This window comes from Apaloderma vittatum, unplaced genomic scaffold (genome assembly GCF_000703405.1).
Source record: "Apaloderma vittatum isolate BGI_N311 unplaced genomic scaffold, ASM70340v1 scaffold8715, whole genome shotgun sequence".
NCBI lineage: Eukaryota > Metazoa > Chordata > Aves > Trogoniformes > Trogonidae > Apaloderma > Apaloderma vittatum.
Window position 1 is genome coordinate 44,352 of NW_009718726.1, and position 14,377 is coordinate 58,728.

At 39.0% G+C, this 14,377-nt stretch overlaps 1 protein-coding gene across 1 annotated transcript in view; it reads right to left on the reverse strand.

Moving 5' to 3' along the window:
• Positions 1-11,375, reverse strand: part of TECRL (trans-2,3-enoyl-CoA reductase-like) — a gene marked incomplete at its 3' end in the record, with an annotated part of 54,283 nt that extends 42,908 nt beyond the window's left edge. The window contains exon 1 of the mRNA XM_009870350.1: positions 11,102-11,375. Coding sequence (XP_009868652.1) covers positions 11,102-11,335 — 234 coding nt within the window. The remainder of the gene's footprint in view (positions 1-11,101) is intronic.
• Between the last annotated feature and the right edge of the window lie 3,002 nt (positions 11,376-14,377).

Here is a 14,377-nt window from a genome sequence, read left to right on the forward strand (position 1 = left end):
CCCATGGCTCTGGAGAGCTGATCATCCAATTACGTCAAGGGAAGCCAAAAGATTGCTAGGTTTAACATGCTGCAAGAGCAGTGCTAGCTCAAAACTGAATCCATGGTCTCCATCTCCTGTGCGCCTGAGTATATGTTGACTTCAGGGCAGCACTATTTCCAATCAGTGCAAAATTTCTATACAGCTCTTCTTAGCAACTCTGCCTTTACATCCCTCTCTCATTTTTCAACCTGAGGCTTTCAGTGCTCTCTGCCCTCCAAATCCTGCTATGCCAGCCATAGGATTCATATCACCTAACTTTAGATATCAAATAATTAGTCCAAGCTTGTGATTTAGTCTACCTATAGAACCATTCACATGCCTTAGGTGTTTAAAGGTTACAAAGTGCCAGCCAGGATCTGTGCTTACAACAGCCTTGCTGCAGCAGAGGAACCAGTGAGTGTATCCACGTGTAATGTGAACTGAACCATGACACACCACCTCCCCTACCTCCAAAGGTGATGCCTGGACCCCGTAGCTGCACCTGAGGGGGGTTGTGCTCTGAACGACACCGATGAGAGAGCTCATTAGCAAGAGCAATGCTGTGCCCAAGGACATACCAGCTGCTTTAGGCTAGAGCTGGTTTAAATCCTGCCAGGCCTGGGCAGAGCAGGTGTTGGGTGGTCAGGGCTGGTCTGGCAGCTCTGCCTGGCGCCGAGCACACTACAGGCTGCAGGTGCCCAGGGAGGGCCTGTGGCATAGATCCAGCCCAGAGGGCGGGAGGAAATTCGTTTTACAGGCCAGTTGGCTTGAAGAAGGACCCTTCCACTTTGCGACAAATTGCACAGATCGCAAGTTGAAAATTACATAGATACCTTCCTCTTCAGAATGGGCTCTGGCATAGAGGAATCGCAGTGTCCTTTGCCAGGCAGAATAATGAGGCTATAGCCACAAAAGAATGAAATACATTTTTTTATGATCTTGATAATTCTGTGTCCTTTTTTTTAAAGACCTCATAAAACAACCAGTGAAGTTATAGTTTCTAATATTGATCGATGTGAAGATGGATGCTGAGACATCAGCTTACTACTGAGACTGTCCTCTTCGTAGACCATTAATTGTCTTTTGTTCTTTTCATTGTACATCAATATGAGCTAAAGAATTGTATGGACTGGAACAGGATCTGCTCTTATTACCCTTTGTGCTAACTGAATAAAACACCCTGGAACATTTCACTGTAATTGTTAGTCTTACTCTCCTTTTATCCTTTTAAATTATTTCTGAAAGTGTTATAACCTTCCTTTTCCTCTATATCATGACTTTTCAAATACACAAAGGGAAAACAGAGTGAAAGACCACTCTCAGTTATTTAAAACAAGACAGATTTAATTGTAAAAACACCTCTCACTTGGCACGTCTTCTGTGTCTCATAGCCAAGCCAGTTTTCCCTCCAGCTTCTTAACTGGTAGTCTAACACCAGTTTTATATACAGATAACTTACCAGAAAGTTGCTATCATGAGTAAGGTTCAAGACTACTTCACCAAAAAACGTCATGAAGAAATGCATATTTCTTCAGAGCAAAAATGCTTTGCCATTCAAGGAAACTTTTCATTTTTTTAGGAATTCAAGAATTAAAGGACCTTCTGGGTCATCCATTCCAGTTCTATCCTTCCTTTTTGCAGCCATGCACAAAGCATTGCATTTCTTTTTAAGATTTAAAATACCATGTTAGTGACTTAGGCTGTGACTCAAGGAAGACCAGTAAGTGGAAGATATTACAGGAACTTAATACTGCCTTTTGTGAGTGCAGGCTAATCAGATACTTATCCACTTTTTTACCTCTTTCACATTTATAAGTGAAGAAATTATAACAAATCTGGTGATCTGCATGTAATTATGTCACACAGTTCTTGCACTAAAGAATTATTTTAGGGAGTTAGAGTTTAGCAGGATATCAATAAGAATTTGAACAATAGAATTTAAGCAAAAAAGTGATCTCTCATTCAACATTTCCCTTTGAATATTTTTTCTCCTTGTGACATGTCAGTACCACTGCACTGCTGAGTCACCTACTTTCCAACAGGCAGTCATTTTCCGTAATTGCAGAAATTCAGAAATTCTGCCGCTCCAGCTGCTCATTAACCACAGAGGGTGTCATCTTCAGCCAGGGTAAATTTGTTCAAAGGGTGACATCATCTTATTGCAGCTGAGGATCTGACCCCAAAACAGAGAGCCAGCTCACAGGAACACCAGGTAATTTCCAAATTCAGCACTCAACAAATTATTCATCATTACTGCTTTTTCACCCTGTCCTTGCTTTGGGACCGTGCTGTATCACTAGAAATTACATTATTAATAGATCTCCTTGTTCTGTGAATTTGGCTTCTAGATCAGACTACTTTTCCTTATTTTTTTTTATTTTCAAAGACAGTATTAAAAATGAGATACTGTTTTACTGTAGCCTCCCCCATCGTGTCCCACACTGCTCTCAAATTAGCTTGGTGAACCAGTGTGCTGGTCATGTCCACAGAGATATAAATAGATGAGCTCACCGTGGAAATGACATAGAAGTAACTATGTGTAGACAAGCATTGTCAGAAACTATAAAAAGGCTTTATATAGAATTTAATATTTTACTCAGTAGACTGCAGCGAACTGCCTACCGAACGGCTAGCCAGTTGTTCCAGAAACTGGAGATGTTCAGAACTGTGGTTTTAGCTCAGGTCAGTTCCAGTATAGGGGAGTGGAGCAATCTCCTAGATTATTATGTGGTCACATGAATTTTGGCATATGAGATAATCCAACTGACTGATATTTCTAATGACTATGGGTCAAATTATCTAAGAATACACACAACTATGTGCTTGCTGGGTGCAATCACATGAATTTACACTAACCAAGTTTGTCTCTAAAGATCTTATATAGGTTTGTACTGCTAGCTGGGTACATATGACCTAAAACTTTTGCAAGAAACTTCCTGAAAAAGTGTCAGGCACCAGAAAGAACTTTTTCTCCCTCTGCTAAAGATGAGAGTGGAAGTATAGAGGGAGCAATCCATTAGCAGACAGAAGGAGTGAGGCCACCTGTCAGTTTACAGAATTCACCATGTTCACCTATTTCTGAGCACTGGTACCACTAGAACGGGGAGGTATCCACATGCCTTTTGACCTTTTGTTAAAGGGAACCAAGTAAGGTTGCTGTATTCACCTGGAGAGGTTAACAGCAGAACCAGCCAGGAAGCTTGTGTCACAGCACTTTTCTGCCAGGGAAATGGAATTTTTTTGGATGTGTAAATTTGTATTGTCTTGAAATTTTAAAAATAAAATAGAAAATATGGAGTTTTTCTTTTTTTCTTTTTTTTTCTTTTTTTAAATCCTGCTTCAGAAACATGCTGAAAATTCATTTCGTTGTGTCATTTTCATTTCTTTTTACTTCTCATCAGTGAGGAACTTCCATTACTTTTGCATTATTTTATGACACATCAATCATGATAGTGTAAAATAATATAACACATAGTCCTCATGCCATAGAAAATAACTCAATATTCAAATAAATGCACTATTAGATTGTAAAATAAATTGCACTTGAAATATTTATTCTGTCATAACAGATTGAAATATTCCAAAATTAATTTGTAATATAATCTTTCACAAATTCTACCTCATAAAAAATTCAAGACCGATTTTTTTTCACTGCAATTTATAAAGAAAACAAAGTTTGGGATATGCACTTAAAACAACCACAAACAAACAAACAACAAAAACCCAGAACTAGTTTTGACCAATTCTCTTCAGGAAAAAAAAGTGAGTTTTTTAGGGTTTTGCTTGCATTTTCATTGCTAGACCTAATACAGATAAAGTATATAACTTATCTGTGAAATCTCTCTAAATTTGTCTTCCCTTTTCCATCAAATGTATATAGAGGTTTATGTCTGCCTTTTTGTACCTACACGGGCTGCTGACATAATGTTAAAAAAAAAAAAAAAAAGAAAGGAAAGCTTGCATTTTAAGGACTTTTTAAAATCCAGAATTGCTTAAACATAGATACATTATAATGAAAGCATTAATATATACTGCTAGATATTTATAGATCCATTACTACATGGCTCAGGTGATTTGTGAAGGTTTGGAGGTCTGATTTCAGAAAGTACCTCAAGCATGTTATGATGGACCAATAAATCATGGGCGGGAGTATTTTAATGCTACAGTAATGCCTATATGAGATGCCATTATACACCTAAACTTCCATCACAGGTTGTGCTGATTAACTATTATACTAATAAAACACCTACAGCTCCCTATGGTCTCATACTGTTCCAGTACATTCATAATTTCCAGTAATCTGTGAATTATCTTTAATGCGATACGGCAAATGTGCAGCTGGGGCAAGATGCTGTAATTTTGTTGGGAAAGAAGACATTTTCACGCTGGCTGGGAATCTGTCTCTACAGATACACTTTTGGCAATATCGATTGTTCTGGTAGAACAGCTGGCTTTTACTGTTGGCCAGAATAACTTCTGTCCATGAAGAGCTGGAGCAAAACTGGAGTCCCAAGAATTCATTCTCTTGTTTTCACTGAACTTCAAATCAACCTTTAATTTTTAGGATAATTTATTGTATTTCACTCTTTCTTTCTTCCCCTTAGGCTTAGACTTTTCTGTCTAAAATAAGAGATGTATAAGACCTGTCATTTAAAGGCACTTCTAATCTTTGGAAATTGGTATCAGCTGAAGCATTAGTCTTCTGTAGTAACTTCTATAGTTCATTAAATTATCCCTTTACAAATGCTAAATACCCTAAAGTTACCAGCTTCTCCCCTCCCCAGTCTTTCTCTTCTAGATAAATCAAAGGCCATTTCTCCAGGTATTCCAGTTAAAAAGCCATATTGAAACAAAAATGGTGACAGCAAAGAGCAAGCAGGTATTAACATGTCTGGTTGCCTCTTTTCATCTGAAACTATCTGTAGCAATATTGACACTAAAATGATGTGAATTTCTAGTAGAGCAGAAAGAAATTACTGTAATGCATTGCTTCAACCGTATTTGAAGATGTTTACCTACCTTACCAAGTGTAAATAATAACTAAGAAAGAAACTACTACCATCATCACTTCTAGCACTTGGGGGCAGGTGTAAGATTTGATTCTTATGGGCAAGAAGATGCATATACATTATAACGTGTTTGTAAATGTAATATATTCTCTTGAACTGCCTCCTACCATGGACAAGATCCCTGTTGTGCTGGATGCTGTGAAAACATACAGTAAAAGACACATGACACCATGAAATCCTCCTTCCAGAAGGAAGTAAAAAGGGAGGGCTTCCACAGCAATGAGTCTAGGTACAAATAGTTTTGTGTCTGTGTTCTGTCACTCCTGTTGCTGTGGGAATCTCTAGTTTGTGGGACTCAGCATCAACGTGTGGTTTTACCATGGAAGCCTCCTCTTGGGATACATCTGGTTATTCAATCCCTTTAGACATCTTTGGTGTCAGGGGCAGAATATCTCTAACAACAGATTGCTTGAACAAGAAAGATGATGATCTTAAAAATCCTGTGCATGAAATGAGGCCGCTATGGAAGTGCACAGGTTCTGATCATTCTCCACAAGAAAGAATAGAGTCCTGTGAAGTGAAATATTATAATTGCAAGAGGAGTTAAGTTCGGGGCGGGGGGGAAAGGAAAAGACTGTGCAAGGCAATGAAAATATTAATCTCTTTCGTGGGAAAAGAATTCTTTGCCTCCCTAGAATGAAGCAAATGAGGAGAGTCTGATGTAAAAGGCATTGCCCTCGTTCTGCCTACTTTAATGATTGCATTTGCTCATCTAAAATGAATGTGCCATGTCCAACCTCCACGTCATGATGTGAGAAGTTATTCTTTTTTTGCTAGAGGTGACTATGCAAACGAATTCTTGGCTCCTCACTTACTGTGACACAGATAAAACACACTGATGAGAGTAACAGACTTCAGATACCAGAGATACCATTTCTGCATGGATTTGATTTTACTGTCACGTCATGTAAATCCATTCTACTGTTAAGCCATAGCATGCAGATACAAGCTCACTACTGGTTTAAGTGCTTTGCAGAGAAAAATGCTTATGAACTCCTTCAAGACAGATAAGCCTTTCAGAGTAATCAGAATAAAACCTAATTCATCTTTGACAAATGATGTAGTAATACATATACTCTGTAATATTTAACAGCAAGAAGACTTGTGATTTTCATTGTAGGCATTACAGGGCGTGTCTACACTCATAAACATGGAGTTAAAAGTTCCTAAAGTATATATCACTAACCACAAACATTCAACTATCAGTAACTGGGTTTTTCAAAAAAACGTCAGCGGGAGAGGGCGCTGGTGCATGGAGGGTTGATTTAAGGAAAAGGAGGGAAGTATCTTGCATCATCTTTGCAGCGCACCGAGAAAAGAGGTTCTTTCCTGCATGCCTTAGGAAGGAAGAGCTCTTCTCTGAGCCTTGAGAAATTTTCTGGAAATGAAGGCCACTGTTTAGCAGCCAAAACCTGAGCTGCACCTCTGCTTATAGCTTAACTTGCAAAATCATAGAGCACAAAACTACTGAGCTCTAAGGCTTTTGACAGGGAAAAAGCTTTCTCTGCTGGTTTCCTCAAAGGTGATTTATTCTGTAGAAAGTATATCGTGTAATATTTTCTGCCTTAAAAGCAACTCATGCAAAATTAATTATATTGCACTATGTTTGTGGGAAAATACATTTTACTACAAGTTAATCTGAAGAAAAATTTATTATGCAATGAATGCTATAAGGGAAACAGTTATGAGTTGCCTTAACAGCATTTATAAATCGAATCACTGCACAATGATAACTTTAAAACTAACCTACATCACGCTTTTGGACTAATGTGCAAGTAAAACAATTTTTGAGTAGCTGTGTATTTTTCGTAGGTTGTAGCTGACAATGAAAAAATGTGGATTATTTGTTAAAAAAGTACAAAAAGGAATTATTTTCCTTCGTTTTCTGTTGTTTTCTACAATTTTTTGAAAGTAATATGTGAGCCAAAAATCCTTAGACGTTTTGGGACACCTTTTCATTGCAAATATTTCTAATAAGAAGTCACTAATTACATGCCCTCTCTGACAGAAATTAATTTAATCCATATAAATTAATAAATTGTGCGGGAAAAAAACGGACTTTTGATCATCTAGACTCACCTACTACTTCACACTGGCCAGAGATGAGATTTACCTCTTGCTGAACACTTCTTCCCCTTCTTGAGCGAGCAACTTGTATGACTCACATTTCAACTACAGAACATCTTTTAAAAATTCAGTTAATTTGCATGTTGAAGAGACTGAGGATTCACCCACAGGATGCCCAGTTGTTACCTATCACCCCTTGACTGATTGACAAAATACAGACCAAACTTCTTGGCTAAATTTGCCTAATTGTGGCTTTCAGCCACCAGCTCTTGTAAGGCCTTTGCCTGCTCAGGTAAACGTATTTCTGTTCTGAGAAATCCTCTCCAGGGCCATAGAGGGACCTCAGATCAGGCAAGATGTTCTGCCTCCCATCAAGCCATGCTGTGTGTGAGGACACCAGCCTGCCTCCCCCGGGGAGCAGGACAGCGGGGAAGGGGGTGAAAGAAGGAAAGGAAGGGAAAAGGAGAGGGAAAGGGAGAGGGAGAGGGAAAGGGAAAGGGAAAGAGAAAAGAGACTCAGGACTGTCATTCAAACTGACCCACACACATGGACACACATCAAGGCCATCACATCAGGGTGTGGATACCTCTGTTCACGTGACTGCAGTCCCTGGGACCTCCTCTGACCACTTCTGTACTGCTTTTAAGGACAGATGGATGGGGTTGTAGGCTAGGTTTAAATTAGCTTTCCCTGCTAACTCCTTTCTGAAGCCTTTTTGCAACTGTCAAAGGTAGCTCCCTTTTGTCTACAAGTTGCTGGTGCCTGCTGTCCTGCCACAGTAGTTTGGGGACATTTTGTAGAACAACTGGAAAAAAAAAATGTTAAGGCATGTTTGTGTTTTCTCTCTTCTCTCCCCATCCCCAGAATCTGAAGCCTCCTCTCCATGACATCTCACCTCAGAACAAATTTCTGTATGTAGAGCAAATCTGGGGGAAAAGATCTCACACTGCTGTTACTTCTCTTTTAAATTCTTTCCGTAACTTGCTGGAAAAGCTTGTGTGCACCACTTTCTTGTATAATATTATATCCATAGCAGAGAAAGTCCCCAGAGCAGGTTGACAATATTAAATAAATGATATTCTCATAAAGAATTTTATGCTCAAAGTATGCATGTGCAAAATGAACTGCCAATGTTCCTGACTCTTGTGAATTTACTTCAAGTTTTGTAAGATTGGGTATTTTTCTTCAAGATCCAGCTCCTGAAGGGGATGACTATGGAACAAAATGTCTGGGGTTTTCCTCTTCTACTACTTTCTTTCAATATTTTTCCTGACTGCAGAAAAGCCTGCAGTATGATATGAATGTATTTTACAGGCTTAAAAACCAGGCAAATATGTATTTATTCTGTTAATTTAAGACAATCTTAAAGACAATCAAGACCTTATAGTATATTCAGTTCACTTAATATAAGTGACTGATCCTTCCCCAAAGTGTAGGATAGGTAAGAAAGCCAAAGAAAATAATGATGTTTTCATTTTACAGATGGAGAATTAATTCACAGTTACTTAGGCTGGATCACAAGCCTTTTGATGTCAACTGATTGCTCAAGATCACACAGCTGAACACACCTCTTCTAAATCCCTGACACTGCATTTAAGCACAAGACATCTTTGCTTTCTAAGTACCAAAACTAGTTAGATGTATCATCATTTTGCAGACTTTACAGAGTTTCCACTAATCTCAATAGGATTCATATGTATATGTGAGAGACTCTCTAGAAACTAACCCTCTGGAAGGAGTAACTGGCATTTAACCACATTATGTTAATAATCTAATCACTCTTCCTGAGTTTCTTTTAGGCGGAGAGGGAAAGGGGTCTTCTCTCTGCCATTGTAATCTAGTTTGTCCCTTGGGATTGGGGTTAGACTAGATGACCTTCAAAGGTCCCTTCCAACCCAAAGTGTTCTATGATTCTGATTTATTAATATGAGACTATTACAAATGTATTTGCTAAATCATAATAGTCTAAACTACTAACAATATGCAATAAGATTGTAAATACCTACATTTTAACATCTATGATTCCCATTCTCTCCTGTTATAAATCCTGACAAGTAATAATTAGAGGCAACCCTAAGAAATGAAGCTAATCATCATTATCTTACAAACAGAAAACAGGCATTAGAAGTGTCATGTTGGGTCTGTATCAACGTTATATTTAATTAAGCAGAAGATTATGCATAATCCAGTAAAATGGTCTCTTGCTCACTCTAATAACCAACTGAAATGAAGTTCATCAATACTAAAAAGTGTTCACAGAAGTGAGGAACTCCTGTACTTTCAGGGTAGACTTAGGAAGGGATCATCACAGCAAATTAAGGGACTTAGTCAGGTGAATTCTTTAAGCAGAGTGGGAAACCTCAGCCCTGCACTATACTTGCACCAATCCCTCGGTACTGTGCCAAGAGAAACCCTAATAATAATAAAAGCTTCATGCTGCTGGCTCTGGCCATGTAAATTGAACATATATTTCTGAGCAGAAACTTTCAGTTTACAGCGGCTATGGCTCCTCTTTGTGTATTTTACCCCTGTATAGAGAGTACTTTGCAATCACCACTTGTAACTCTCTTTCCATCACTATAAGGGCAGTTTGGAGAAGGTGTGGAAAATGTTCAGGCTCATCAAATTTCAGAATAAAGATTAAATGCAGCTCTGATATTGTCCCAGCAGACAACAGTTCTTCCATGCACCATGCAAGGATTCCTGAAACGTGGCTATTCGCCAATTCTGTTTCTGCTAAAGTATTTCTTCTAATGACAGTATAGAAAAGCTTAAGATAAGAAACAGACTCAGTTCTTTTTTGGATCAAACCCGTATTCAGTATAGTATTTAGATAACCCCTTTTAATAACTGTATAAATATCACTTATTAAGTAATGATAACAGTATCATTAGAACTGGTATTAATAGTCATCATATTTGCTTGATCATTTTATGCACATTTCCCCTTTGGCTAGATTAAAAAAAAAAAAATCAGAAAAATTAAGTATGAAAAAAATGAGACATTTACTTGTAATTAGGCATACAAATTGCAAAAACGTCCTTTAAATTATCAAGAACAGTATAAATCCGGTAGTATTCCATCCTGTGCATTTCAAAGGCATTAAATTGAACATTTGAAACACACTTATCCACCAGTTCCAGATGTTGCCAGTGAGGATAAGGGGTTTTTTTATGTTTACTTTTTTCTTCTAGCAAAACAGTAAGTCTCAAAACTCTACTATGTTGCTGAAAAATCCTACAGTCTAAATAGATTAGGATTCCCATCTTCATGGCACGCAAGAGACCAGCTCTAGTGCTGAGGGACAATGAATCACAGAAACTGTGAAGAAAATATTTATGAAGCAAGTTTTCAGCTGTTGTTTACTGTGTTGTAAACTTCCTTCCTACCCAGTCCTCTCACCTTACTTATACAATTGACTGTGATTTATATTTTTTGATTCACATTATTAAAAAAGCAACGGTTCTTTTAGCTAAGACCCTTTGTTTAAAAATAAAAAAAAATAATTAACAATTGCCAGATTCCTGCCCAATCTGCTAAGTAGGGTGCAGCTGAGTACATTTAGATACAAACAAGAACCCACAGCATTGGAGAGATGCTGAGCTTTACGAATGTATTACAACTAAATATCCATTCTGAAGCAGACATTTAAGAATTGTGCTTTGAAATTAACACTGTAATCTAAGTGTTCACAGACATCATAAGGATGTATCTTGAGTCCAGAGAGCAGTCAGGAGATCTAAAAGAAGCCAGAGTTGGATCTGTAAAAATCCTGGAGAAAAACAGCCAAGGATTGTGACTAACAAGAAGTTCTTAGTATGTCCCAGAGAAAATAATGGAAGTATTTCTGTTACAGAATAAGACCACAACAGAGTGGAAATAGAGTCCCTGAACCTGCAACGTGTGAACCAGGCACGTCCCCAGCGTGCTGGCGTAACACTCACCTTGTCCACGATGCAGATCTGCTTCTTGCTTTGCACATCGAGAATTTCCACTTCAAAGTAAGTGATTTTTGAATGTTTGAGCGCTGGGGCTGGTTTAGGATGGCCAGCAGAGAGCCCAAGCTGTGAGAAGTTGAAAAGAGGGCGCGTGTCATTGTGGGACATGGACGGAGCTCCTTCATGGGCTGCAAGATCCCTCTGGTGTTCTGGAGTGCTGGGTGTCTGGCTCCTGTGCATGGTGTGACCCAGCAGCGGCGATCGTCATATCAACAGGGGAGAGTTCCAGGGGAAAATGTTTCCTCCCTGCCTCAGTTAAATACAATCACAGACTGATGAGACACGAAAGGTCAAGTGGCGTTCCATTTTAAGAGTACTCTCTTATTTAGCAGGAGTGAAAAAAATGGCTCTGTAATCCATGTCTATATTTAACCTGCCATTGTGATGTGCTGTATTGCTGCTGCTTTTTATTTATTTTTTTTTTTTACTTAAACCAGCATTTGAAACAACACATCTAGACATTCCCTATTAGAAGGCAGATCCTGAAATTCCAGAGCCCCATAGGAGTCAGGAACGAATGCAGCAAACTCCACTTGTTATCTATTGACATGTTATCTACAGAGACAGATGTTTAAAGTGTCCACGCATACATATAGGTAAGTGTGTATGTATCTGTGCACCCTTAGTATGTGTCTACAAAATTGTATCAGACGTTATCTATTCTAGAAATAGTTACTAACAAAATGCCAGGAGTTCATCAGCAAAATGTAGAGTTTGCTTGCAAATATAAAGAGGAGCTCATACTTGCTTGTATTTAGTAGTGTGGACTTTCTGTTATTTAATGGGGTAGAGCTTTCCTTGCAGCTCTGCCAGGGAAAATCACCAGAAATAAAGGAAATTATAACTATAAAGACACTAATTCAGGGCTTGGATCATTATACAACTGTCTTATTCTTTCCTGACAATTAATTTTCACAATGAAATTCTGCAGCAAAACAAAAGTAGCCTCTATGGTAAAGATAAGCATTACTTAAAACAACAGATTTTCTCTTGAAGGGCTTTCCAAGCTTTATATAAACTTCATTTTTCCTTGTATGACTCTGTTATGGGAACTAGCAGCACTTTTCCATCCTGAGATTCTCCATCAGTTTCCCTGGGCTGCGTAGGATTACAGTGTTAGAAGGGTGCCACAGACTTCTGCAGACAGCTCTTTCCTGTGGCGATGCAGAGTAAGTTCTGAACACATTTCTACATGGTAAAACCTCAGGAAAACTACAATCGTTATTACAAAGTCAAATAAGTTTCTAACACTGAGGATATATAATTAAGTGAAAAAAAAAAAATCCACAAGATAAAAGTGACCACACACTAGCAGGCAGGTTGGGAAGAGCACAGGACTTAACAGAACTTGCAGAAAATTTAGTCGTCATCACATCTTATCTAGTGACACATGACAAGAAGCTCTCTGAAACGATGTAGAAGCTAATTGATAAGTTGTTGCAAGAATTAAAAATGAGAGTGAGGAGGACTCCCAAAGGAAGGCAATTTCCAAACTAAAGCTCCTCTCCCAAAGACACTCACAAACACGCTCATCGTTATGTGTATGAGTTATCTAGTTGCTGTTGATGGAATAATCCATGCTAGATCAAGTTATGTGTGTGCTTAAGTTCTGAACAATCACACACATGAAATGTGACACCAGTAGCGGACTTTTTCCACCCCTCTAATGTAATATCTTGAAACAAGCATCAACCTGTACAGATCATGACAAAATAGGTAACAAAGTGCTGAGCAGGAACTAAGGCTCAGCATTCAGTTTCTGCTCATGACGCTGATTGCCTGTGAGGTGTTAGGGAACTGCTGGTTTTCCTGCTTTTCCAGTCCACATTCCACATGCCTTTTCTGCGTGAGGCTCTCTTGCACCTTGTGTTTTGCAGACAGACTGACACAAAAAGATTTCACAAGATCTCAGCTGAGGCCTTAAGGCGCTTCTGAAGTTCTTTTTCATCTTTGGTCGTGTTTTGTGCTTCCCCTTCTCCTTAGAAATGGCCATCTTTCAGTTCACGGATTGTCAACTCTTAAGTTAGCAGCAGAGTCACCTCTTTCAGTCCCTTCACACACTGAATTTTCATCCCATGCACTCAGAATGCTTGGTGGAAGCAGGGTTATTCATTTCCTACTGGTTTTGTGACACCAAAGAACACAAACAATGCCCCCCAAGAAACGACTCCAGAACCCAAAGCATGTTGGGGTTTGGTACAGTAGGTCATACAGCTGAAAGCAGAGTGGATTCCCAAGGTCACTCCCAGTACTCACTTCTATGTCCCCTTTTTGGAGATTTTTGGAGATTTTTGGAGATTATAAGGGACATTTTTGGTAGGTAAAGACATGCTGGGTCCAAGTGCTCAATTGCATTGCAAACAAGCAGTGAGATCCCCTTGCTAAAGGAGGACTGAACTAATACGTGGTACAAACCCTGCCTCATGGCCTCACCACCCGTGTTTAGTAGCTGTGTGGCCATACGCCTGGTACTGCGTGTGATCTAATCAGCGCTGCTCCACATCTCCCCATTTCAATCTTGGATTTGTCTCCCCATTTCAGTCTTGGATTTAATGTTTTTGAGTGTAGCTATGCATTCAGTCTCCTTTTACTGAGCTGTCCAAGGACGGATTTAAGAACTTGAGACAACGGACTCATTTGGAAAAACATTAACGATAATTTGTCTGGCTCCCAGCTTCATCTGGCTGAGTTTAAGATTATTTTGGGAGTTAATGCTTTTAAATATTTGGTTTGATTCTGTTATCCATATTATATTAGTAATAAGTAGAATGCATTTCTGAAGCATGCTAGAAATTTAAGTATGTGAGCCCAGATGTCAGAAATTAAGAACACAGATCTAAGATCGCAGTGTATAGTACATGGAATTCAATATTGTTATTCCCAGTCTTTAAAGACGATGGTAAAAAGAAAAACAAACCAATAACACACTTGTGTGCACCTTGGGATCTCCTCACCGGCATATGCCTACCTTAGCAGCCTCAAAATCAATTTAAAGCATGCACAAAACAATCCTAAAGCCATTTTGAATAATGCCGAAGTCCGAGCTAGACCTCATCTAATGGACAGGGCAAAAGTGATATATACCCATGTGTCTCCCCTTCAGCTGTACTGGCAGGGCTCCTCAGCAAAAGATAACAGCCTTGCCGACCCTGCGAGCTGCGCAATGGAAACATTGCACAGCCAAAAGCTGCAAGCGTCGGGCCACGTCCTTCAGAGGCTGTG